The sequence below is a fragment of the Dermacentor variabilis genome, chromosome 6 (assembly GCF_050947875.1).
Source record: "Dermacentor variabilis isolate Ectoservices chromosome 6, ASM5094787v1, whole genome shotgun sequence".
NCBI lineage: Eukaryota > Metazoa > Arthropoda > Arachnida > Ixodida > Ixodidae > Dermacentor > Dermacentor variabilis.
This window is the reverse complement of record NC_134573.1, coordinates 82,672,901-82,700,275: the sequence shown is the minus strand read 5'-3', so window position 1 is coordinate 82,700,275 and position 27,375 is coordinate 82,672,901. Positions and strand designations below refer to the sequence as shown.

Below are 27,375 nucleotides of genomic sequence, written 5' to 3'. Positions count from 1 at the left end.
ATATTAAAGTAGAACTTATAATGCAGCACTTTCAAGCTCCCCTGAAAACAATATATGTACTTCCTGCCGAAACCGACGGGCCATGCTGTGATGTTTAACACGCACAGAAAAGACGAACGCACTTACATGCGATAGGGGAATTGCATCAGCTCACGGTGACACTTTTCATGAAATTATTTACATGAGAACCTGACTTCATGATCCAGCTCGTAAGGTTTTGATTCCAGACAAGAGCGTAATTTGTGGCTGTTGGAGCGTTATAATGAATGACTGGCAGATTTCTTGATGCATTAGGTTTACCCTCCGAAAGTGGCAGGTTGTCGAGAACTAAGAAACAATCCAATCTCACGACTGTTATTTCTTTTTGCTTTTGAGCTGTGAGAGGCGAATAGTTCTCTGTACACCGCTCAGCGATTGAAACGCAGTACTCAGACATCATGGCGGCTGGCGCCATTTGCGCCACTAGTGATAGCTGGGTGATTGATGAGGACGCCGAATAAATTTGATACATTTGAATACATTTGAACACATTAGCCCGGCACAGCAGCTCGACGTGCTGCCCATTCGACCGCAGTCTACCCAGCGAGCCACGTCGGTTAAAGAAAACGGTTAGACAGAAACAACACATAGATACGTAGATTCATTCATATGTACATACATATATGCATAGCCCCCGTACAGTACGTGAGGTACCATAAGAAGGCTAACGCATTACAATGTATGTACATGTGGCGTCAACCGAGTGAGAATACCGGTAGCTAAGGCCACTTCCGCGGTGGCATGCGCATGCGCACCGTGACCTTACACCTGCATGAGTTTATACTGACGTAATGATTCCGGAATGGTGCGTCATCTATCTGTTGCTTGAAGAGGGTGTTAGCTTAGGTCGTCCTTGGTGCGTTTTAGTTCATCGCTCTGTAATCTACTCTGGCATTAACGATACTCGTATTTCAGATATCCGGTATACACGTCCACGACTGCTTGGCTTTGAAGGACGAGAGAGGTCTAGACCGTTTTATGTGGTTCGAGACGTGAGAGTTGCAGCCCGACTATTCTTAGGAGACACTTTCTAGTTTTATTTTCAGTAATACCAGTCTTCAATGGAGAATCCACTTTTTCTCATTTATCCTTGAAATTCAAAACTTCGGGCAGGGTTCGACTCCATTGCGAAGCGCTGAACCTTCCTATTTGGCGCTGTTTGGCGGTGCTGTACATAATTGGATTGCCAAATTTATGTTAGGAAAGCGTTTTCTAACAGTACCTTTCGTTTCGTTATTGTTTTAATGGGGTTTGTTAGTGATGTGATGGCAGCGTCACCATTATCATGCATTATGCGCCACCATCTTGCCAAAGAGCACTATATTTAAACCGCGACTCCGAGCTCAGCGCCGCAACGTTAGAACCATTAGGGTACCGTGGCAAGTGCTTCGCGCTTGAATTGAACGTGGTGCAAATAATTTTCTTTTGTTCAGCGTGGTTTCGGTGAATTTCGTGAAAAGACACGATTTACTGTTTGCGAAACTGCAGGCTTCCAGAGAACTTCTTCGCGGAACGTAGGCGCCCAGCCCTAAGCGAACGGCGACGGCGTACAAAGCCTACAGTAGGATACCGAAGACTCCATGATCCAAGGGAGCTAAGACCCCGCTAAGAATGGTACGTTTGTCGTGATCACCTAGGAACTGACTGACAACAGAACAGAACTGACAACAGCACAGAACGGTTCCACAGCGAGTGTTAAGGTATACAATAGCAGTAAAAATTGGAGGACGCTTAAGCTTTGCCTTCAAGAGTGGAACACGATAGCGTTATCGCACCCCGTTCGCGCCGCCGACTCATTCGCTCGGCATGCTCTTGAGTCACACAAAGAGGAAACGTGCGCCTGAGCAAGCGGAACGAACCGAAGAACTCGGGTGTTTCGGAGGGAGAAACGATATACGCGAGCCAAACGTTGTGATCGGCACGGACAGCCGGGTCGCGACGCGCCATGAAGGCGGACGTGATTATGGGGCTGACGCCTCGATGGGATCGTCCTCTATATCGCTTGGGAGCGCCACGCAGGCGCATGACTCCGCGGCAGCAGCACGACACACATCGCAGGGGATGTTTTCCTACCAGACGCGCTACAGCGCAGCGATCACGTCAGAGGCATCCCGCATCGGACGCTGCACCTAGGAATCGCGCTGTGAGCGGAAAGAGGAGCCGTGTCACCTAAACACGAGGGTTCGAGTGACGCACGCTTGAAGTTGGAAAGGAAGAAAGCGAGAAAACTTGTTGAATGCAAGGCTATTGGGGCATCCTCGCACCGGTCCCCGCATGACCCCAATGCGCTCAAACGAGACGAATGGGAGAAGCGGGCGAGTGGCGCGCCACCTGTCGGGGTAGCGCCGTACATTGCGAGGAGGAGGTCTTTGTTTGCAGCAAGATGACTCTGCTTGTGCGCCAAGCACAGAAGAAATGTAGCGGAAACGTACTTCGCTACTCGTTTAACTGTGGCTTCTGTAATTTACATGCTCGCAATTACTGATAAAAACCGCAGTATAACTTTCAACGGCGCGTTTCTAAGGCAACACGGCATTCACTAGAGGCGCATTTGTCCCGCTTTGGACCATCGAACTCATGGCTGAGTGGTAGCGTCTCCGTCTCACACTCCGGAGACCCTGGTTCAATTCCCACCCAGCCCATCTTGCAAGTTGTTTTTATTTATGAATTGCTTTCCAGGATTTTTCGCTCACGGCCAACGCCGCCGACACCGGCTTTTCTGCGACATGCGCTCCTTAACGCTCTCGCGATAAAACCGTTCGCAACATGCCGCAGGTGGCAGAACGCACCAGCATTGGCACATCCACACTTGTGGGCGTCTCTGCCGCTGCGGCAAGTAGTTCGCTATGGGCTGTATTGCGGTTGTTGCAGATACTTCTCGCGGTAGGCCACTTGCCGCCGGCTGTATTGCAGCTGAGATAAGCCACAATACAGCCTGCGGCAAGCGGTCACGCGCGAAAGATATCTACAAGACCCATTCCCTTCTCGTCGGGAAAAAGTAGCCGCTTGGCTCTTTTCTGCCGCACGCTTTCTGCTACCCGCAGCATGCCGCGTGCGTTTTTGCCGCTAGTGAGAATCTATCTGTATGCGCATACAGAAAGGTGGGTTAATTGGTATAACATGATCTCAGAAAAAAAATTCGCATTTCCGCCCGAGAGGCAAAACACCGATTGCGATAGTAAATTAGTAGATAGCTGTACGAAGTACGGAGACTAGTTTTATCAGCCATATAAGCTAACATTCGCTAACTAACTAAATTAACAATGATAGAATGCATAAGCGTGACTCGACGAGGACGCAGAAAAAACAGTCACATGGAGACCGCCTGTCTTTTTGCGTCTGCTTCTTGCTACGTCGCGGTACAGTCGCGCTTGCACATTTTATCATGGATTCAAAACAACTTGCCCGTCAACGTGTTTTAACTGAATTAACCAGCACAGTGTCACGCACGCACAGGTAAACAAGAGCATATCTCGCTCGATGAGCGCGGAAAATCGCTGTCAACATTCAAATGTCAAATCAGAACGCCCCACCTCGCTCGCCTCACCGCCCTGCCTCGGGCGCTACAGGAGAAGGCACGCCTCCGGGCCGCGTTCCTCGCTCGAGCACGCGAGAATAAACCGCGTTCGCCGGCTCACCCCACGCGCTTTCACTCATACGGAACCTCACGGCGGCGCCGACGGCGATGGCTGAAATGTGCATGGAGGGTCCATATAATTGCTATCGAATAAAAAAGAAAAGCACGCACATTGCACTGCTGCGAAGGTGGCAGTGCAATGCTGTTGGCACACGACATAGATGTGACACAGAATTTAGATGAAGGGTATCAGCATTATTTCTGTTGAGCGATGACGGCGGTCATCCCAAACACGCACGCACGCACGCACGCACACACACACACACGCACACACACACACACACACACACACACACGCACGCACGCACACACACACACACGCACACACACACACACACACACACACACACACACACACGCACACACACACACACACACACACACACACACACACACACACACACACACACACACACACACACACACACACACACACACACACACACACACACACACACACACATGCACACACATACGCACACACACGCACACACTTGTTCAAGATCGGTGGACTTCATCTGTGGCGTTTACCGCCAGCCGCCACCGATCGCGCCACCGATCGGTCTTTGTTGTCGTCGCTCTTCGTAGGAGCGCGGCTCCTCGGGAGTGCGCACGATATGCGGGCTCGCCATGACAACAAGAAACATTCAAAATGGAGAACGGCAGCTTGTATTTGTGTTTTTTTATATATACACGCGTGGTGCCGCCTCCCCGAGTGATCGGAAGGAAACGAGGTGAGTGCGAGCAAAGAACAACGGCAAACATAGGGCGTTGTGAGGGTAGGCATGGCCGATGCCGGTTTCATAGCGGTAAATGTTTGAGGACGATTTATTAGCTACCTGAGAGTCGAGTAATCTTGAAAATGATGCATATTGATAACTAATTTGCTGAAGATGCATATGCAGGTAGAATGAAGTGGTTTGCATAGAATGAAGCAATTTCGCTGCAATTTTGAGAACCTATATTTGCTCGCGCACATGAAAATTTCACGGAAGATTAACCATAAACAGCTTCACTGCAAAAATTTTGGCTTCAAAGCTTCGATTTAGAAGTTTGGCGTGCAGACAAACGCAAGACGAATGAGATGAACCGCATAGAGTCCTGTGTTGTTCGCCTCCCGTTTCTTGTGTCCGTGTCTTGACGCCTAAGTTTTCACGAACAAACTAATGCGTCGGGAACCTGTAGTCGTGCTTACTGGCGCAGTATTCCTATCCATTTTTTTTCTCTTTCCCATTGTTGCGTTTAGTGAACTCTGGCAGCGTTGGATGCAAATATTGTGACCTTGACGGTTTCTTGTTTTCAGGTTTCACTCTAGTTCAAAGGCCGTTGAGACGATCGGGCAATACTGGAGCGAGCAGCGAGTACCTGTTCTACTCAGAACGGCGCCCAAGACTTACACCATTGTTAGGTAAAAAATTGCTAGCAATGAGTTAGCCCTTGTCATCGTTGGCGTCTTTCCTCTAGAACTTTGCATTGTCGGACCCGACATATAGTGAGCGTTCCACGCAGTTTAGGGATATCTTGCTCACAAGGCGTCTGTACCGGCTAATTTGTTTTCAAGCGAAAGCTTTACTAGCCGCGAACTTGCGATTTCGCCGTGGCCGTGCTTCGAGGAGGCACATGACGTCACACCGTGTTCCTCGCCACATTGCGTTCCTCGTCGTTGCGTTCGCCTCCACTCGCTTCGCCAGCTGCGTCGCATGCCTGATAACATGTCGCAAGATTGAAAAGGAGAGCTCGCGTGTGCCGCAACCACAGTTGAGGCGGCAGTATGGACGGCTATAATTCTGATAAGCAGCAGGAAGCCTAGAATCGACATCGAAAAGAGATGAAGAGGAAACGAATCGCCCAGGAAACAGACGAACAGCGCGCCGAACGATTGGCTAAACGCCCCAACGTAGCTATACAACCAGACTAACCTGGACTTGCAATCAAGATTAACCAAGGGCAACCAAGCCTTAGCTTTCGCTACGTATGGTATATCCTGGCATAGCCGAGCTAATTCGGTCCACGATTATCTAGGCATCTGTGTCGTTGAGAGGTGAGAAGGAGATTCGATACAATAAGCCGTCACACCTCCTCCTGCATGCAGCACTCCTGTTCGTTTTTTTTATCATCAGGACGATGAATGGAACACGCCGCTTTAAGTAGATGCACCGCATGCCCGTGATAAAGCACTGCGCATGCCCAGTAATGTTACGGGCTTTGCAGCTTCGTGTGTTGCGCACGTGTTTTTGATCGTCACTCCCCATATCGGAATTTACAAGTCAAGCTAGTGAAACGCGCAAGCCTTTGATTTCCTACAATGCTAGTCGGTACCTCGGCAGACGCATGTTAGCGAGCGATTTGTTTGCCTCACGCGACAGTGAGACAGCCGCCGACGAGCGCTTGATGACTTTGTTTGAAGTACCTTGCGAAAGCAGCACAGGTTTGAGCGCTGGATAGTGGGGGAATCGCTTAGAAGGAAAAAAAATATTTACTTCACACTATTTATTTCCCGTGAAAATGGCCGATGGGTTATCGGAATGCTGCATTTGACGTCACATTACCCTGTGAGAAGCACTGAGACGTTGGATCGAGGATCCATTGAAATCTGTATAAATAGAAGGAGAAAAAAAAACACGAGAACGTCGTCGGCTGCATAAAATGTTCAATTTGGACATCTACGAAGGGCAATGTTTAAGCAAACTAATGTATCGTGAGCATGCAGCTTTACCGAGCGAACATCCCCCAAAATAAGGTTGCTCTAGTTGCTCCTCATTGTTTGGTGGATATCAGTTTGCTACGTAATAAATATAGCAGATTGTCAAGGAGTTTCGAAAGCGTCAAGCAAGTTTCATGGTCGTTCTCTTCCCTCTCCAAGCATGTGCACCAAGGCCATCAAAACGGTCAGGCAACACGCGAGCGATCAGTAATGACTGTAGAAGTGACAGGGATTTCTCATTGCCGGAGGCGAGAACAAGCATTCTAGGTAGCTGACGTGCAGTGAGCTCGACAGTGCCATTTTTGGAAATGGCTGTCATGCAGTGCTTTAATAGAGTAGTTTCGCTAGGTGGAACTTGCATCAGTTTCGCTAGGTGCAACATAGCAAGTTGTTCGGTGGTTCTCCGGATAACATGTTAGAGCTTCAACTCCCGGTCTTCACACATTGGCTTAAACAATCAGTGCAAGTCGCTCCTTCTACAAGTTGTTTCACATGTGTTCGACAGTTTTCAAGAGTTTGAAAGTTGTAAATATTGTGACCTTGACGGTTTCTTGTTTTCATGTTTCACTCTTTAGTTCAAAGGCCGTTGAGACGATCGGGCGATACCGGAGCGAGCAGCGAGTACCTGTTCTACTCAGAACGGCGCCCAAGACTTACACCCTTGTCAGGTAAAAAATTGCTAGTAATGACTTAGCCCTTGTCATCGTTGGTGTCTTTCCTCTAGAACTTTGAATTGTCGGACCCGACATATAGAGCGTTCCACGGAGTTTAGGGACATCTTGCTCACAAGGCGTCTGTACGGGCTAATTTGTTTTAAAGCTAAAGCTTTACTGGCCGCGAACTTGTGATTTCGCCCTGGCTATGCTCCGAGGAGGCACATGACGTCACACCGTGTTCCTCGTTACATTGCTCGCGTGCGCCGCAACCACAGTTGAGGCGGCAGTATGGACGGCTACAATTCTGATAAGTAGCAGGAGGCCTAGGATCGACATCGGAACGAGATGAAGAGGAAGAATCGCCCAGGAAACAGACGAACAGCGCGCCGAACGACTGGCTAAACGCCGCAACGTAGCTATACAACCAGACTAAACTAAACGAATGTCGCCGAATAACTTTTGCTGCAATGTGACGTACCTGAAAGACTCGGGTTAGTAATAAGGTAACTGTAAATGTAGTTTGCCGTTTTAAACCTCCGCAAACAACGAGCGATTGCGTCCGACAGTGAAAGTTTTACTTCAATAAATTGGTACAAAATGGGAGCATGTTTAAGTTAATCGAATTCATTGTATAGGGAAATTTAATCTTTACGGTCAGTGTCAGCCAGCGTGGTTCATGCATTTTGGGAAGTTACCGCAAGCAAAGTACGAGACTTGAAGAAAGGCGCAACACGAAGCCTTTCCCTTCGCAAAATCATGAATCGCCAACTGGCCGACACCGACACTCTGCTAGGGTTCATGAAATTAACTTACAGCATTTTGCACATTGCGCGCTGCAATGCCTCGTATTAGCCAATCAGCACGTGAATAATGTCTTCAAGCTAATACGAAAAATACATAACCAGTTTCGTTTCAGCATGATCCTGTAGGTCCACGAAAGGTTCTCGAACATTCCTAGTAATAACATTTAACAAAGCAGCTCATAAACGCTTTCATATGTCGTTTAGATATTCTGCTAGTACTTTGTTTCACGCGTATTTCAGTATCACTGATTTCTTGCAGACCGGTTGTACACTAGACGTTTGACTACTTAAGACGTGAGAGGGGGTTGGCGTAAACTGAACATTCAATTTTTTTATTACTATATTTCTGTTAAATAAACTGAGTGTGGCTACTTACGACGACATTGCTGAAGTCAGCATATTATGAAAGCAAGAAAAAACGGTCATTTCTTAACTTAGCTGACATAATTAATAAATTGCACTGTGATTACGAGGCATTACTGATGCAGTAAGCCATCCTGACTTTCTTGGAATGGAGTCTGCCTCGCGTTGGAAGAAAACTACGTTTCTTTGTTACAATTACCCACATGCCCGCGTAATTCGTCACTTCTTTTTTGCCCTGTTTTGCTCTTCAGGCAGAGTCGGGGAAAGACTGGTAAGACAGAAGCTAGCAGCGGTGCACCGAAAACAAGCGACGCGACCCGGAGCAGAAGGAGGCGCCTGCTGGGAGCCGTAAGTTGTGCGGGGTTGCCTTTGAAATTAACGACACTTAGCTGCAGATGTTGGCTTCGCCTGACGTCAGAGGTAGCAAAAACATATTGGTCCATACGGCTGTGGCGCGTTATTGGGTTTACTAGTGTGGCCATAGTGGTACCATTGGGCAGCCATATTGAATTGGAATGAAGGGTGGCAGGAAATAGGGACATGCACGCATGAAGGAACGACCGACACGCAGTGCTCTTTGAACTTTGAAGAGAAAAAAAGCGCTGTGGGGCATTCCTTAGTTCGCTCGTCAATGTCCCCCGCGTCGCGCTACGCTTTATTCAAATTGATTGCTATGTGAGGTTGGAAAGCTGGCTTTCGTAGGTCGACAGCTTCTAGCACGAAACAGCGGGCATGCAGATAAGGCACATTGTAGTCTGGCGAGCTGATTGGTCAGGATTAACGGCGTGCCTAGTATACGTGAGGTAGGAGGATTTGCTCCCGCAACGTTGCAGGCGCAGCGAAATTCGTCGCTTTATGCGTTGGTACTGATCTCAAAGAGCATTCGCAAAGCAGCTTATGCAAGCACACGTATCAGCTCTGTGCACTGTTTTCCCTTGCAATCTGTTGAGAACAGAAGAGAAAGAAGCGCATCATCACAATGCTCAGGGGCCTGAGGGCAATCTGTCTTCAACACTATACCTTTGTCATCATTCCGTATCTTCTTCGCTTTGCCCACACTGCTGGCCAATTTTCGGGCATGAACCATGCACTAGACAGTTAAGCTGCGGTCATCAGGTATTTCACTGCTATGTGAAACAATTTCCCCTCTCTTCTCTCTCATGCAGCACATACATATATTTGCCTAAAGTTGTTTCCCGTGTCTTTCAGCCGTGTTGTGGCATCCTATACATATGTACTCTTAAGTTAATTTTAATCACGAACAGAAAAATATTGTGGTGCACTTCAGCGGAGGCATTCTAGCGCGTGGGATTGTAAAATCTTTGGTTCTCATCTATTTGTATAGGTGTAAGAAATAATAAAAGAAACACGGAATGTACGTAGTGTTTTCCACGGAAAATTGAATGCGGATGTTATAGCTTACTTCACCGTTGAAACAGTTTGCTTGTTAGGAAATGGCCGTTTAGCTGAACCATTGAGTTTCTTACAATAATTTCTAGAGGGAATTCTGTCGCTGCGACCCCTCAGCCATCATGGGATGGGTAGTAGATAGATTTGAACGGATCTTCGTGCTTGTGGATTCCGATGTTCTTCAGGCAGTTTTTTGCGCATTGAGTCACGTTATTGTCCTGAATTTCGAAGCAATATATGTCTTTCTAAATACAGAAGACTCTGCCTGCGAACATGCATATTATGCTAGTAATTGCAGTGGTTCAGCCCGTCGACGTGGCCAAATGTTTCGAAGCGCTGGCTTGCCCGCGCGAAGTTCAGAAGTGTTCTACGTCGTTTATCCATGCATGCGTGCGCGGCATGAGGGTTTCAATATCCCGCATATGTGCTAGAGGTTCTGTGTTCAAATACTGCAGTCCCGCAATTTTAATACAACTAGTTCGTTATTTGTAATGCAGTGCCTTGTTGAAAATGTCACGAGGCCGTTTTAATCCAGAAGGACGACGTTTACGCAAATCCACGTATCAGTCCCGTATCATACCACCAGTCCTAGGCTGGCTGAACCTACCCGCTTGCAGGTCCCGTAGACACTGGAGCCACAGTTCCCTCTGGTAATTATTGCATGGAACTGGTTGAACCGAACCTGCAGGCGCAATAAAGGCTTGCTGTCACATTGACATAATAAACCTGTTTATTACGAGTGACTCTGCAAGACCCGTCAAGTACATTTCACTGTTTTTTCCTCTCTACTTTCGCATCCTCTCGCATCGTTGGGACAAAGGTGGCCGGAAAGCTCGGGTAACACGCGAGCGAGCAGCCGTTGCGTTGTGGAAGCCGCCGAACAATGGTCAAAGTAGCGCCCATGCCGTAGAACCGAGGGGACGGTCACGTGGTAGGTAGCCATGGCTTTGACATTGTCAGATTTGGTAGTGTAGTGTTGGCACTGCCTGACTCACTGGGTGCGACGGGATTCTTTAAACGTCGTTTTAAAATTTGCGAAACTACAGGTTCTTTAAGAGAATGCATTTGGAAATGTTCGAAAGAAAATATGTAAGGTGATATAGCTAATTGCTTTTCTTACAGCAGCACTTATTTAAAAAGTGGTTCGATGTAGTAATGGGACAATTAAATTTAAGATTCGCTGCCCGAAGACTTTACGGCCGTTTTCGGCATTGCAAAAAGCTCGATCACCTCTTTGAAAGTTCATTATGATCTCAACTATTCTATAGAATTTCGTTCGCATTTTCGGCACTTAGCTGGAGCATAGAGACAACGAAGTTAAGGGAATGTTCGCTGTAATTTAAGATTATTTCGGAACCTATGCTGCCTATTTGTACGAGATCAGTTGGCGCACGACCGCTGACTGATCGTTGCAATCGCGAAAGATGTCACGGGGACAGCGATCGGGTAGTTCTGCGGGCTTCGATATCTATCAAGAAGCTTGTTGGCCAGGCAGCACTGATATCTACAGACGATGACTTCTGGATGAGGTTAGTTTTCTCAGACTATCACTAAGAAATTGTGTCAAATATATATTTTCTTTACGAACGAGAGATAAAAAAATTGCACTGTGCATAACGCAAAGCAAGTATAGTTATACTTTAGAATAGTAAGCTGTTGGGCTAGTCGGTTTGACATGATTTTGGCAAACAGGAGCGCAGAATTAAGCGGTGCGGAAAAGGGAGACGTGGTTGGAAGGACGCAGGAGAGAGCGTCCTTCCTGTCCACGTATCCTATCCGCAGAGGTTTTCTGCGTTCCCCTTTGTAAAAATTATACTTACGCATTTCGCGCTCAGCAACTAATCATTCGATAAGACTCCACTTCCAATAGATGACGGTCAAGATATAGCTTCAAGCTTTTTTCATTCTTCTCATGAATATTCATGTTCATTATTCTCATGAATAACTGAACATGATTTATCTGCTAAGGCATGATCAGGGAAGTCGTGCTCTTGTTCATCTTGATCGATGATATAGAGGTCACGTGATGCTCTGCACAGATTTGCTCGTGTCACTTTAGACGCAAACCTATGGCCCGATGCCAGTGCCTTCGCGCCCTCAATCTATCTTGTATGTGCAATGCACCAAAGAGCGCAACGTTAGGCTGTGTTTCGTGGTGCATTGCAGCTAATCGCCGTCTTCATTTGTACATAGAAGGCTGTGTCACGAGGTATAGGAACGAATAGGCTAATATTAAATGATAACGTAAATTGGTTTGTTTTACGAACACATTATTGTTTGTCAGCAAAATGTGAAAAATTCACAGGAAGACTAATAATCAGTCGACCTGTAGTCGAATAAGTAAAGTCGCTGGTAGCAACGTTCCGACAAGAGGACTTGACTTCTTTTGACTTGTTCTGGAGAATACAAATCTACTAGTCCAAGCGCTCGCTCCAGCGTCATTCCTTATACCAACAACTCTGATCACTTCTTTCGTTACAACGCTCACAGTGGCCATGACATGCAGAACAGCGACAATGACGACAACGTGATTAGAGAACTCATATCACATAAAAAAGATAGGTAGGTAGACTGCACCGTACCAGCCCCCAAATCTTGTATTCCTAATCGGAAATTTCCTCGCCACTAACTCATCACAACCATTTTTGCAGACATTGTAGTTTATGCATATATGCAATGAATTGGGGAACCAATAATTGTAGTGCACCTAAGAGCTCTGATATTGACTGGCGCTTTCATACTTTGTATATGTTGTGAAGTGATATGCAGATTACGAGTTCGAATATTTCTGAATACGTTATTCGATTTTCATGCTTTACGGCGCGGATCAGCCCGGCGGGCCAAGACGGATGCGAACAGCTCCCGTTCTTGAGTTGCACCGAAGATCCGCCAAAGTGTAAATACCGAACGGGACAGGACACAAGTCCTCCAGGAGACGTAAGTTTGACTTGTCCGTTTTTGATATCTGATGATGCTAAGCTCGGCTCTACGTGACGTGACGGGCCTAGAAAGTCCTAACACCTAACATTCTAACCGGTAGACGTTTCGCTGTGGCGGTCCTCGCATTTGTGGGCATCCCTCACGCAGGCAGCTCCTATTCTCATTGAAGCGCGAAACGTCACTGAGCGATATTAGTTGACATTAAGCTTGTTCAAAAGTAACCCCGTAGTGTCTTTCTAAACACGATTCGCATTGAATCCGGCCCCTACGGGTTCAATGAAGCTCTGCTGGTGCTTTGAAGGAAGGCCCTAGTTTGGAAAAATTCGGGTTCGTCGAGCTCTGGTGACGTAGTCGAATGAATTAGCTAATGGTATCAAGACATAAAATTCAATGCTTCAGTTTCCTTGCCTTAGCTAGATTAGGTCTTGGGTTATCACCGGGGCGTGACCTCATGGGCGGCCGAAAAAGTCATGTGGCCAAACCGTCGGTGCCTTCTTTCAGTTTGGTTATCATTCCACACAGTGCAGTGGCCGCGGCAGTGAGTAATATAAATATTGTATTGTTTATGCGCATTCAAAAAAAAAAAAAGGAAATGGTTGGCGCCAGAATGCGCGACGCTTGCACTGTTCGCATTCGACGCTGGATAGACGTACTATCGGCCAAAAAAGTAAACGGACCACGGCACCGCTGGCCGGAGCGGCTGCGGGGCCGCACCGGGGTGCTGCTATCTCGCTCCGCGCGCTGACGGCGCGAGTGCCCCGAGTGACGCCAGACTTCGCCCTCTCTCTTACGGATCCTTGTCACGCTTGATAAATTTCTAGTGCGCCGTTCGGTTGTTCTGCTGCTGACGGTCGCGACGAAGGGGACTGTGCATCGCCGGTAGTTTAGCACATGGCGCTGTCGAACAGTAGTGGACGGCCGCGGGGCGTCAAACCGCGCCACTGAGAAGGAACGAAGACTCGTTCTTAATGTTGTTTTGCTTATATTGTCAGATGCCGGGGAGCGATTCCGGGAGCTGCTGAGCCAATACTCGTCGCCAGATGATACGTGTGGTGGCCACGGGGCACCGTGTGACCGTTCGGAGGGCCGAGAAAACTCTGAGGGCTGGCCATACCACGTGGTCATACGCTGGTTGCAAAACCGCGATATATGACCCGGGACACCGCAGGAATAACACACCGGGAGAGGTCGAAACCTTGGTTGTTCGTCAATGAAGCGGATATTATCATTTTCCCGCGTGTAGTGGGTTGGTTCGTGGCGTGTGTCACGACGATACATCGGGCGTCGAGTAGGCGTGCGTTGAGCGCGTTGGTCATAGCGCGGAGTCGGAGGCCGTGTTGTCATCCTCGACTGTGGGGCTGCGCTGTACTCTACGGCCGCTGCGGTAACCATCGGTTGCCAAGGGGCCGAATGTGGCGTCGTCATAGCCTCACGTGACGTGTACACGCCATGGTGGTCAGCAGTTGAATGCAACTCCTCGCGGCGGGAAAGTTCCTCGCGGACAATCTGTCGGATGGTGGAAGGAAGGTCAAGGCAAGGACTCGTGTCCACACTGGCAACCGTCGTAACGTTTGCCAATCGACCAAACTTTGGCGCAATCCGACGCATCTTGAGCGTTTCAAAAGTTCTGCAGTGCCGAATGACGTCAGACACAGAACTGAGGCTCTCCTTTCCAATTAGAAAATTATACACATCCTCAGCCACTCCTTTCAGCAGATGTCCAACTTTATCTTCTTCTGACATGCGAGCACTGACCACCTTGCACAGCTTTAATACTTCTTCGATATATGTTGTGCATGTCTCACCTGGTAGCTGCGCCCGTTGAGACAGTGTCTGCTCCGCACGCTTCTTTTTGGCGACTGAGTCCCCAAAACACGCCTTTAGCTCGTCAACAAAATGTTCCCACGTCGTAAGCGCGTCCTCGTGGTTCTCGTACCACACGAGGGCGGTATCGGTCAGGGAGAACACCACGTTGGTGAGCTGAGCGGTTGCATCCCACCCGTTGGATTTGCTCACTCGTTTGTAGTGGACGAGCCACTCGTCGGCATCTTCCCCCGCTTTGCCTCCGAAGGTGGGTGGAACTCGGTAGTATGGCAGCGGACTGCTAGGCGCTGCCCTCGGAGTGGCTCCTTCTTCTGGCATGTCGAAGATGGTCACGGCTGATGGCGGGAGGCCGGCAAGTCGACGGCTTCGACGAAGCTGCGGCAGTGATGGTTCCGTTGTTGTGAGCGATACCCCGCACCTCCACCACTTTGTTACACGCGAATGAGACCGTTTATAACCCTGACGGATGAAGGGGACCGTTTACTTTAGGTCGCGAAGGTGAGCGCAAGAGCGGTCTGACAGGAGTTTGACACCCCCACCGCAACGTCGTGCTCCCCGTTCTCCCTCGCCGCGGCATCGCACCACGTCCCCTTCGTCACCGGAAAACTAGCTAGCGCGGCCGATGGAGGTGAGGTCGCTGGAGACATGCTACTGACAGAAATACCTCCTGTGTTGATGCTGAAAAACAAAGTGCGCGTGCTTGTAGATAATGTCCCTGTGATGGCTCTGGTGGACACAGGCGCAACAATTTCGGTCATGAGTGTCTCGTTTAAACACGTGTTAGGGCGAAAGGTTTTGTTTAAATGGGACGAAGATTCAAAGTTCTGTGGAGTGAGTGGTGAGCCGTTGCGACCTATTGGTGTGTGTAGTGCTGACGTATTTTTGGGAGGCCATGTTATTACGACAGAGTTCGTAATTATTCCTCGGTCGACCCATGATGTTATTCTCGGCATGGACTTCTTGCGGGAGTGTGGTGCTACTGTCGACTGCCGCACCGGAAAAGTATTCTTACGTGGTAGGATTCCATCAGGACTCCTGGAGAACCCTGTAGATCGCGAAACTACACTGTGTGTTTGTGGTGATACGGTCATACCTGCATCATCTACCGTTTGCGTTCCCGTTGTCTGTTGCGGCGCCGATTCCGACTGCTTCGAAGCTACCGTAGAACCGATGCACTTTAACTGTATGAAGAAGAATGTTTTGGTTCCACATTGTGTGGTGTCGATCAAAGGCGGACGCACTGGCTTATGGACCGTAAACTGTTCTAAGGAGCCCGTTATACTATCTGACGGCATGAAATTAGCCTTCGCCAGGGAACACGCGTCCTTATCAGTGGCTCAACTTACAGATGTGCCGGAAGAACCTGACGGCCACAGTTCGGAAACGGCCCTTTTGTCGATGGTCAATAAATCGCTCAGCACGAGTGAACGCCGAACGTTAGTGGGTGTGCTTTCGAAGCACGTTTCGGTATTCGACTTTGCGCAGAAGGACAAAATACCTGCAATCCCTGCGTCTCGAACGCGCCATACCATCAACACGGGTTCGGCAAATCCGATTAGACAAAAGCCATATCGTGTTTCACCATCAGAGCGCCAGATTATCAACGAACAAGTGCACGAAATGATGAAAAAGGGAGTCGTACAAGAGTCAGCAAGTCCGTGGGCAGCTCCAGTGATTCTCGTTAAAAAAAAAGATGGATCTTGGAGATTTTGCGTCGACTATCGCCGTTTGAATGCTGTAACTAAAAAGGACGTGTACCCACTCCCACGTATTGATGACGCAATAGACTGCCTTCATTCCGCCTCTTACTTTTCCTCAGTAGATTTACTATCCGGCTATTGGCAAATTCCGATGCATCCTGACGACAAGGAGAAGACTGCCTTTGTAACCCCTGACGGGCTCCTCGAATTTAATGTGATGCCATTTGGATTGTGCAACGCTCCGGCAACTTTCGAGAGATTTATGGACACTGTATTGCGTGGCTTGAAGTGGAACATCTGCATGTGCTATCTCGACGACGTCGTCATCTTTGGCCGCACCTTCAGTGAACACAACTCGCGCCTGGATATTGTCCTGAACTGCATCAGAAACGCTGGTCTAGTTTTAAACTCTAAGAAATGCCACTTCGGTGAACGCCAAACTCTTGTGCTTGGGCACCTTGTCGACAAGGATGGCATCCGCCCTTGTCAATATTCACCATACCTCTCATATGAGTGCATTTCGCTGGCGTCCACCGCTGCTCGATTTTAGACCACACAGCGAAAGCAGCCGCAGCGGCGGCTACGGTTACGCGCGCTTGCAGGTGCCAAGCTTTACTGCCGGCGCGGGTTCTCTGTCGATCTTACTTTTACGTCATTGTCTCCAGCAGTGGGTTTATTAACTATAGCAGTGCGCCTCTTCACACTGCTTTAATTCGCTACTACAATACACAGTCCGTTATGAAACTTTCCTTATAAAAGTACCATCAGAAAGAGATGATTGGAAAGACTAATCGGAAAGACAAGTCGCTCGTGAACGTTTATTCACGGAAGAAAATAAAAATTGGGGTTCCATGCGTTGAAGAGGTCCTCAATGGGATGAAAATTCGCCGTCGACTGCGATGACTTGGCCTACTCGCCTTGGCATCGAGTCAGAGCGCGGCCACTAGCTCCGGACGTCCGCGTAGTGCTTCCCACTCTTCCTTCACGGCATGCCAAAGCTGATCCGCTGTGCCACCACACAGGCGCCGTGAGGCAAGAGTCTTCTTCAACATTGGCCAAATGTTCTCGATGGGGTTAAGATCAGCCCCGTTAGGCGGCCACGGAAGCTGACGCACGGAGTAGCTCTCCAGAAGTGCACTCACAGCGCGGGCTTTGTGCACAGGGCTGCGGTCGTGCTGGAACATGTAGCACCCGTCCCGGAATGGCCCGTCCAGAACGTATGGAATCAAGTGCTTGACGAGGAGTTTGTAGTACTTCGACCCAGTGAACGAGCCCTCAATCCGCACGAGTGGGCCAAGGCCGTCCTTACTGATGGCGCCCCAAACACTAACCGAGCAGCGGCCGCTGCTGAACACGCTGTGGATGTGGCCGGAGTCATATCTGGGCATATGAGAGAGCAGTCATTAACATATGTCGGGTACAAAACTTAACGCGCAGCCACCTCACTCTGCTGTAGAAAAGAAAATAATGAAGGCTTAAATCATACCCTGTCTAACATTCAGCTCGCTGATATGCAATGACGCAAAAGAAACACTTCGTAGTCAATACTGCGCCTACGTGTAGTCATGCAGTAAGACGAGAAATGAGGCTGTACAGCATTCTTAAGGCTAGTATGCGTTGCAAACAATCCCTATTTTTTAGCACTGACTAGCTATGCAAACTTTACCCGCAGCTTCCCTCAGCTGCAAGGATGACAGGTCGTACCTGCTGTTCAACGGACGCCACAGACGCTGCTGTTGGTCCCAGCGTGTGCTGAACGTTGACTCATCCGTGAAGATGACCTCCCGCCACTCCTCTGCAGTCCATTGCTCGAACGCTCGGGCAAAATTCAGTCGCTGTTCCCTCTGCTTCGTCGTCACGTGCGGCTTCTGAGCGGCAACGCAGTTCATGAGACCTGCCTCTCGCAGTCTGCTCCTGATAGTCTCGCTGCAGCAACTGAGGTCCAGTGCGTCGCGAATTTCCCTGGCGTTCAGGAAGGGGTCAACAACAGCGGCAGCAACTATCTGTTGGTCCTCTTCCAACGTTGTAAGCCTTGGCCACCCACTGCGCTGAGCATCAGCAATTCTGCCGTATTCATCCCTATAGGCTTGAATAATGCGGTTCACCGATGTTCTGCTCCTCCTAGTGCGGCGGCAGATTTCACGCTGAGGGACACGTTCTATGCTAAGCCGCACGATGCGCCTTCTCTCCTCGATCGGCACCCGGGATGGCATTTTTGCGACGAAACGAATGCGACCGTTCTCGTTTTTAAACATTTCCTAGTCTTCCAGTGTCCAATGGCTGGACACAACCATATCTGGATAGCAGCGCGCACTACAAAGCGCGTCGCCGACACCGTTCCAGAGAATAAAAAGGAAGAAGGCGCGACGATGCTGCGACGACGAAAGTATAAAGCGCACCGTGCGGCTCAAAGCCGCGGCGAGGACAATTAAAGAAAAAAATTACCGACGATTACGTTACTTCCTAATGCGAAATTTGAGCGCAGCAAATAAGCTGTTTCACCTTTTCGATAGATTGAGGCAAAGAAATCGAGCAACACATGTATGCGCTATCACAGAATTTTTTTTTTATTTTTCACACGTATTTTTAACAAAGACTCCACTAGGTAAGCTTCTGCTTCGGCGGCACGCACCTCTGGATTCTGACGGCGACGGCGCTGGGCCTCTGCTCTGGCAGCTCGTTTAGCAGCAGCAGCAGCAGACGGAGGACTTCCATCGGTCGTCTCGCTCATGGCTCAGAAAGAACTGGCAGATAATTTCGCAGTGGCGAACGGCAGCGGCAATTTCGGCTCGGGCGGTGCACATATACAGATCCGCCGCCACCGATCTGGCTCTCTGATTGCCACCGCACAGGGCGAACGGCAGCGGCAATTTCGGCTCGGGCGGTGCACATATACAGATCCGCCGCCACCGATCTGGCTCTCTGATTGCCACCGCACAGGGGTTGCATTGGAGGAGGAGCGAAGAAAGGAATTAAGTTCGAGCCGGCGCTTTGACAACCGGAGACTCGCAGGAAGAGGGGGGAGGGGGGCGGCGTGTACACCCAGCGGCAAACGATGGGGGCAGAAGCGCGCGCAGCAAGCGGACAACACGATAAAGGGAGGAGGGAAGAGATAGCAGCGACTGACTGATGCCGCTGACGCCGATAGTGAGTCAACCCCAGCTGCGGAGTTGGTTTCAGGGACAACGCCGCCGATGCCGACACAAACAATATGATACCCTCGCTTCCGCAGCGCTAAGAACCAGGTCTAGCCGTGGGAAGGTGGTCACGTATTCGTCGACGTGCCGGGGCCTACGTGAAATAACCGGCGCGTCGGCAACTGAAGAGCACCCTATCCGCCACACAAGAACAGGGGGGGGGGGACCCTTTCCTCCTCTTTCTGCATGGCGGCGACGGTGTTCTATGCAGTCACGTTATCTTGACTCTCTAGCGGCGTCAGCGGCATCCAGCGGTATCAGTCGGTCGCTGCTAGCGCTGGGGGGATGAAAGGGGGGCGGAGCTGGTTACGAGGCCGACGACAACTCCCGACGACGACGCGAAACCCAGGAACGGACGCCAAAGAGCTGCGCTCTAAAAGGAAATATTGAACGCCGGTGTCCTATTGGCCCCTTTACTGTGGCACGGCGGATCAGCTGCATCATACCGCGAAAGAAGGGTGGGAAGCACTACGCGGACGTCCGGAGCTAGTGGCCGCGCTCTATGACTCGATGCCAAGGCGAGTAGGCCAAGTAATCGCGGACGACGGCGAATTTTCATCCCATTGAGGACCTCTTCAACGGATGGAACCCCAATTTTTATTTTCTTCCGTGAATAAACTTTCACGAGCGACTTGTCTTTCCGATTAGTCTTTCCAATCATCTCTTTCTGACGGTACTTTTGTAAAGAAAGTTTCATAACGGACTGTGTATTGTAGTAGCGAATTGAAGCAGTGTGAAGAGGCGCACTGCTATAGTTAATAAACCCACTGCTGGAGACAATGCCGGAAAAGTAATATCGACAGAGAACCCGCGCCGGCAGTAAAGCTTGGCACCTGCAAGCGCGCGTAACCGTAGCCGCCGCTGCGGCTGCTTTCGCTGTGTGGTCTAAAATCGAGCAGCGGTGGACGCCAGCGAAATGCACTCATATGAGAGGTATGGTGACTATAAGCAAAACAACATTAAGAACGAGTCTTCGTTCCTTCTCAGTGGCGCGGTTTGACGCCCCGCGGCCGTCCACTACTGTTCGACAGCGCCATGTGCTAAACTACCGGCGATGCACAGTCGCCTTCGTCGCGACCGTCAGCAGCAGAGCAACCGAACGGCGCACTAGAAATTTATCAAGCGTGACAAGGATCCGTAAGAGAGAGGGCGAAGTCTGGCGTCACTCGGGGCACTCTCGCCGTCAGCGCGCGGAGCGAGATAGCAGCGCCCCGGTGCGGCCCCGCAGCCGCTCCGGCCAGCGGTGCCGTGGTCCGTTTACTTTTTTGGCCGATAGTACATATGTTAAACATATAGTCCGAAAGAGGGGAGACTCCCATGACGCGCCACAGAAAGGCATGGCAAGGGTCTTGCCCTGACTGTGTGGATAGGCAGAGGCACAGTAACGACATTACAATACTCTGTTAATATTGCGATGCTGTTAATATACCCGTTCGACCGTGGTCTACCCAGTGACCCATGTAGTCGGGAAAACGGTTATACATACATACATACATGCATGCATGCATGCATACATACATACATACATACATACATACATACATACATACATACATACATACATACATACGTACGTACGTGCATACGTGCATACATACGTGCATACATACGTGCATACGTACAGTCAACCGCAAAAGTTAAGGGGACGCAGGATCTGCCTAGAAGCTGAATTCTCGTGAAGCGTGGTCACACAGCCTCGAATTAGATGTTCCAGCATGTAATAGCATTCGCCACCTACACAGTGATTCATTAAATACGAAGTGTCATGCCTTAACAGTGCAGGAATTCACATTTGAATGGGAAACTGCATCGCGTAAACTTTGCTGTTGACTGTACGTGCATACGTGCATACATAAGTGCATACGTGCTTGCATACGTACGTGCATACGTGCATACCTACGTGCATACGTGCATGCATACATGCGTGCATACATGCATGCATACATGCAGGCATGCGTGCATACGTGCAGGCATACATACATGCATGCATACGTGCATACATGCAGGCATACATACATGCATGTATACAAACATGCATGCATACATAAATAAATACGCAAGTACGTACGTACATACGTAGCCTCCATAAAGTGCGTGAGGTGCCCTGAGAATACTAACGCATTACAATGCGATAGAAATTTATCGCCTGGTCATCTGCATATGGCATGAACCGAGTGAGAACACCGCTGTGAAAGGCCCCACTCACCTGCTCTAAGTAATATTTTCTATTTAGATCAACGTTTTCTTTAGCACTTCGTAATAATGGCTGCGCTGAAGCAACATATCTTAAGGAGGAGGATATTATAGTGAACAGTGTTTCGTTGCCGAAAAGTATGCACCGGGGGTGGACAGCGGAGCTAATTTCGGTATTGGCAATAAAGCGTCACCATGATATAAATTTGAAAAGGCGCTAGCGGCGTTATGTGGTGCAGTGTGGCTTTTCAAAACTACCATATAAGCTAATGGAGGAAAAATTTCCAAATTCTAGCGTCATGTCAAACACGCTTGTGTGTTGTGTTAGTTTAAATGTAAGAAAAAAAGAGTGTGGCAGAAGCCATCGGAAATTATCGTCAATGTCAGCGGCGATAGCTTTATTGTGTGACCTGCTGCATGTCTCCATACTATCCGTGAATCGGGAGATATTACGGGCACGTCATCAGACGTACGAAGGGCCAATTTCTCTGCCGAAAGCAATGCAAAATGACACCACGACACACTGTGTCTTGTTTCAATCCCATCACTCCAGATGAATCGCCGTAGCAGCCGCCACTATCCATAGTCCTTAGTATTCTGGCTGTAATTTCGTTGCAGTGGCTATCTGTCAAGAGTCTGCACTCGACGCGGAAGTGTCTGTTGCGGTTGGGGCACTATCACCTTACGCGAACGAAGGATTGAGACTGCAGACTATTTACAAGGTATACTTACAAGGGGTAACTGCAGCACTGGCCAGTTCAGCCGACAGCTCGAGAGCCAGAGAGTGTTCATCGTCTTCGTCGGGGCGGCCGCGTGCATCGGCCACAAGAAACACGCAATATGCATGCATAATTACCCACAGCGGCAGAAGCACCATCCTGGGGCGTCTAAATATTGGTGATAACAGGAGAGTATTATGGCTTGAGGCATGCGACATGTACAACGTCAGTAGAATTTGGGGCAGATGAGGCACTGGTACTGACTTGGGCGATTGCGTAGGTAACTGGAGTCATGGGCCGCAGCACTCGATATGGGCCTGTGTTCCGAGGCAGGAGTTTTTCTGACAGGCCAACGTGACAAACGCGGTCTTCTCTTGGTCTTCTTCATCCGCAGAAATCTGCCAATAACCAGACCGCAGGTCTATTGATGAAAGGTAGTTTGCACCGTGGAGACAATCGAGGGCGTCGTTCATACGAGGGAAGGGGTTGAGGTCTTTCTTGGTAATGCGGCTTAGATGACGATAATCTACGCAGAAACGCCATGTGCCATCTTTTTTAACAAGCACCACGTGCGAGGCCCAAGGGCTTGACGAAAGTTTAGCAATGCCGTTGGCAAGCATTTTGTTCACTTCATCTTGAATAACCTTACTCTCTGAAGCAGAAACTCGATATGGCCGGCGATGGATAGGACTGGCATCACCAATAATCACATAATTATTGGCTCAATTGGCGATTGCTGAGGTCGAAGATGTCGTGGTAGGAAACCGAGTAGTGACACCGTCGACGTGAACATCTAGAAAGTTGTAGTTCCTTGAGAGCGTCAGTAGAGGATTTCGCGACGACGAGATAATGCAGCAATATTTAAGGCTACATAGCTAATATGTGACCTAGGCACATCCATTGCGGAGGAATGGCCGGGATATCTGGTCTATCGGCCACATACACAGTGGCCCTTGTTGTCTGTTTGGGAAGACAGCACGCAGCCCAATACCTACCAGCCCAAGTTGACTCCTCTTCCATAAAGAGCTAGCGACTTACAAACCGGGAACGTACGCAGAAGAGAAAAAGAATCTATTGCTTTAAAAGTGCATTTGTCAAATGGATGACGAATGAAAATAGTCGCGGTCAAGCTTACTCTACGATAACCGCGTAGCGCTGGTCGGTACTGTGTTCGCATTGAGCTTGGTCTGCGCTGATTCAGCAAGGCACGTATGCCAGGTCGTGGATCGGGAGTACCTGACCGTTGTGCCAGGTACCCCATACGCGTCCCGCAGTCATCGCACTCACGGCTACCCTGAATCTCCGGTGCCGGTCACGTTGCTGCTCAGTGGTGCCTGGTTGGCTGCCTTGATCGATGGCTCGGCCGCGTCTGATCTCGTTGGCTCATCGCCAGTACCTCCAGTTCTCTTCGGTCGCTTGTCTTGCCGCCGCAGGTTTAATTTTCCTGCGAAGCATTCTTTGGCCATTCCGAGGCACATCGTCATAGCCGAGTTTCTTTCATTTTTCTGGACATCTTCTATAAAAGAGAGAATTTGCCCGATGCTGGAATAAAACGTCCACATCGTAATGCAATAAATAAGTCGAAGTACGCCGGCCAACTAGGCCACGATTCGCTTTGTCTTCAGTTCATTAGGCCATGATCGCACGCATACGTGTGCCGACGTGACCTAGCCTTTCGTGCAGACGTCTACAGCTCATCGCATAACGCTATTTGAGGAATAAAATGCGCGAATGAGGGCCAATTTAGCCGCCGTTCTTCAGTTGCTTATCAAAGAAAGAACATGTCAGTTTCTACCGTTCTTTCCTCGAGGCTGATGTAGCGCTTTAAAGTGCTGTGTTAGACTGCACCGCTCAAGTGGTAACAAAGCGGGCTGTAAAGATAATCAGCCAGGAAAAAAAATTTGTCGCCATGCCATCGCCGTCATACTGAGTCGTTGCGGTCATCGTCTCGCGTCACACACACGTAAGCAGTGTTTTGAGGGCCCCTAAGCAACCTCTAACATTTGTTTTGCACATTTCGAACAAACACGCGCATGGCGTCGTAAATGCGGCGACGCTAATATCTGGCGAATGCACCAGCACTACAGGAGGCGGGGACACCAACAGTGAAAATACACTTTGTGAAGGTGGTTGGAGAGCGAAGCTGTAAGCAACTAAAACGAGTACCCATTGCGTCGTAGTTTGAAATATTCACGTCACGACATTCACCTGCACGTTACCTAATTATTAGCGCAAGAAGTTTCAACGTCCTGGCTTGCGCCGCTGCTTCGTAGACCTAAAGGTGGATCAGAGAGAAGAGAGAAATTCGCCATGTCTCGTATGCATGCTGCTCTTCCGGAGTCCTTCCTACACATGCCTTCGCATAGCACTGTCACAAAACAAAGCCGTTTCTAGGCGGGTTCTTTTATGTGCGAAAGTCTAGTTACGTCACTCCCTCCTTTGTTTGCTATAGTCAAGCTGCCGTCGCCGTGGCAGATTGCGCAACAGTAATCTTTACCGGGATACGTTTGCTGGGAGCGCTACGTGCTTACCATTGCTATAAGGAGCGCCTTGTCATGAGTTATGTGCTTCGGATGCTTTATTTTTGAGCTTTTTGTTTATTGAAACGTATGCTGTTCTGTATGTTGTATGCGAGATACCAAAGAACATATAGATAGAGCGCTTCGCTTTGGCGAGTGCTTGTAGCATAGAGACGCATATTGGTAAAGAGAGGACCCTCCCATAGAGCCCTGCGGTTGGGTTACTCCACTGCCGCCAGCGCCCCGAGCGGCTGGTCAAACCGCCAATTTTGGCTTTCATGATTTTGTACGTCTGGTTTAGCTCTGTTTTGATTTCGGTTTCGACAGTACGGCTCTGGATACTTGTTTACCTATCCCTGTTAAAATGTTCAACTACGTCATCTATAGCGGAGAGCAAGAGCTTTAATATTAATTTAAATTTGAAGCATTCCACACATCCAGACGTAATAATGAGGTTAAACTGAGGAACTGTTTAACCTCAGTTCTAAAGACGTCATAAACTCGTGGATCGCAACTTTTTCACCGGAAAAAACGCCAAGATTCTCGAAGAACCCAAGCAAGGCTGAAATAGCTTGTGCCAATTGGAAAAATAATGCTATGAGAGCTGTTTATATTGCAATCTTTTTCCGTTTTTCAGCCGCTTTTCTCAGTTGCATACAATAGGAAGGAGTGGTTCCGTAAAAAAACTTCTCGCTTACACTGGGAATTGCAGTGAAAAAATTCTGGATCACACGCTTGATAAGGGCACAGACCAGAGAAACATACCGCACCAAGAATGTTTCGGCCACGATAAGCAACGAGTCAAGCACACGTGAACCGGTCCAGGCCCAAGCATCGTGTATGTACAGTGAGGTGAACAGCCTCCACGCAACGATACCAAATGACAGCTCGATGCATGCACGTATTCCACTGGGTGGTCGTTTGGGCCGGATCGGTGTGGCATCGCAAGCGATATGTCGGCGACTTAAGCCATCCTTCCTTCTTTTCTGACACATCCACATTAAAATGACTGACAACGACCTCAGCAGTAGCATCATCGCAACTCACCGACGCAGAGTAGCCATGAACCTTACGGGGCTATGAGCCATTGCATTTGTCTTTGCTTCCGGTAGTAGGGAGCATTGACGATGACAGTTTCTTAGAGAACAGAACGCGGGCTTGCTCAGTTTTGTGTCCTTGTAACTAATGTGTCGAGAAGCTGCTGTCTTACTGAATGTACCGCCGTAAATTCATACCCATTTGTTATTTACTATTGCTTTGCTCAGTGAACAGCTGTCGTATTGTTAATAAATTTTTTTATCTCGACCCTTTCTTACGCGTCGCGTTGTATTTTATTGCATGAAGGCCGTTCAAGTGATCGGGCAAGATGTGAGTGAACAGCGAGGGTACACCAACTCCTCAGGAGGGCGCTACCGACGGCGTCTAATGCCAGCGAAAAATGCTGTCAAGTAACAGTGAGTTTGACATTGACATTCTTACTGACTTGCTTCCGTTGCTTCGAATCGCCGGGTGTAGCATGTCGATGAGCGTGGCGTTCGTGACGGCGAATGATTCTCGTTCGACAAATTTGTTATGCTTCGCAATTTGCTGAGTGACTGCGCAGTTAAGCAATTAACATATGTACAGGTATACGCTATAGAAAGCCGTCCCCTCTTGTCCTGGTCTCTATTTGCACAGCCCGTGTTCATTTGCACCGGTCAGCAGCACAGTTACCAGATAACAGGATAATGTCAGCTACTGACAGTTTGTGTGCAGATATCTGGCACAATAACGCCAATCTTTTTCTTTGCATTACGGGAGAGTGGCGTAAGCATCCTGTGTGGTTCTCGAACGGTTGCGAGCGGGGGGGGGGGGGGGCTCACCACGAATTGATGTTCCAGATTACATTAGGACATGGTCTGCCGTGAATTCAACGCACTGAAAGTAGCAGTGCTGATTTCATGGTAGCCGCCCTGCTTCCTTCCAAAACTTTATATAACAAATATCTGCCCCGTCTATTCGTGCTTCAAATCACGTCGCCTGCCGCGGTTCCCAGTGGCCTTGGCATTGCGCTGCTGATGTCACAGATTCGGTGCCGGGGGTGGTGCCCACGTTATGGGTTGGGGGGCGAAATGCAAAACGGTCAACCGCTTCGATTTATGTGCGGGGCCAATAGCCACAGTTGCCAAAATTTGTCTTGCCTCGTAATCAGATGTGGTCTTGACCGACCGAGCTCATACAAAGTCATTTTTGTTTGAAATATTAAGCGACCGTCAACAGGAAAAAAACGCTCCCGCGACCTAACTCCAATTATGAAGGAACAGTGCCAATTAAGAAGGTCCCGAGAGTTGGCGCTGTTCCTTCCTTATTGAAGCATGCACCATCTAGCCCAAATGAATGCTGTTCTGGGCCGAACTCGCTACAGATATTCAGATACTTGTGTCGGACCACAAATGTCGCCGCATTATGAGGCTGTTCGGCGCAGATGTACGAGTGACCATGATGTTTGTGAATGTACACTGCACAATTTCGGCTAGTTGAATGTTATACCGTGTTCAATTCCAAGTTGCGCAGGGTACATTGACAAACTTCATGGTGACTCGTATGTCTGCACCGAACCACCTTATGATGCGGTGACCTTTATTGTGCGAGATTGGCTTACTGATACTGTTGGTCACATCAAAACAAGAGA

General features: G+C 49.0%; 1 protein-coding gene across 2 annotated transcripts in view; it reads left to right on the top strand.

Moving 5' to 3' along the window:
* LOC142584898 (uncharacterized) overlaps positions 1 to 27,375 on the top strand; it is a 116,723-nt gene that overhangs the window by 49,306 nt on the left and 40,042 nt on the right. The window contains exons 9-15 of one of the 2 annotated variants that reach the window (XM_075695229.1): positions 1,528 to 1,653; positions 4,980 to 5,084; positions 6,956 to 7,048; positions 8,454 to 8,550; positions 10,433 to 10,543; positions 12,444 to 12,549; positions 26,049 to 26,158. In XM_075695229.1, the coding sequence (XP_075551344.1) occupies positions 26,143 to 26,158 (16 nt within the window). In that variant the 5' untranslated portion in view covers positions 1,528 to 1,653; positions 4,980 to 5,084; positions 6,956 to 7,048; ... (2 more) ...; positions 12,444 to 12,549; positions 26,049 to 26,142. The remainder of the gene's footprint in view (positions 1 to 1,527; positions 1,654 to 4,979; positions 5,085 to 6,955; positions 7,049 to 8,453; positions 8,551 to 10,432; positions 10,544 to 12,443; positions 12,550 to 26,048; positions 26,159 to 27,375) is intronic. The other variant, XM_075695230.1, reaches the window with a different exon arrangement.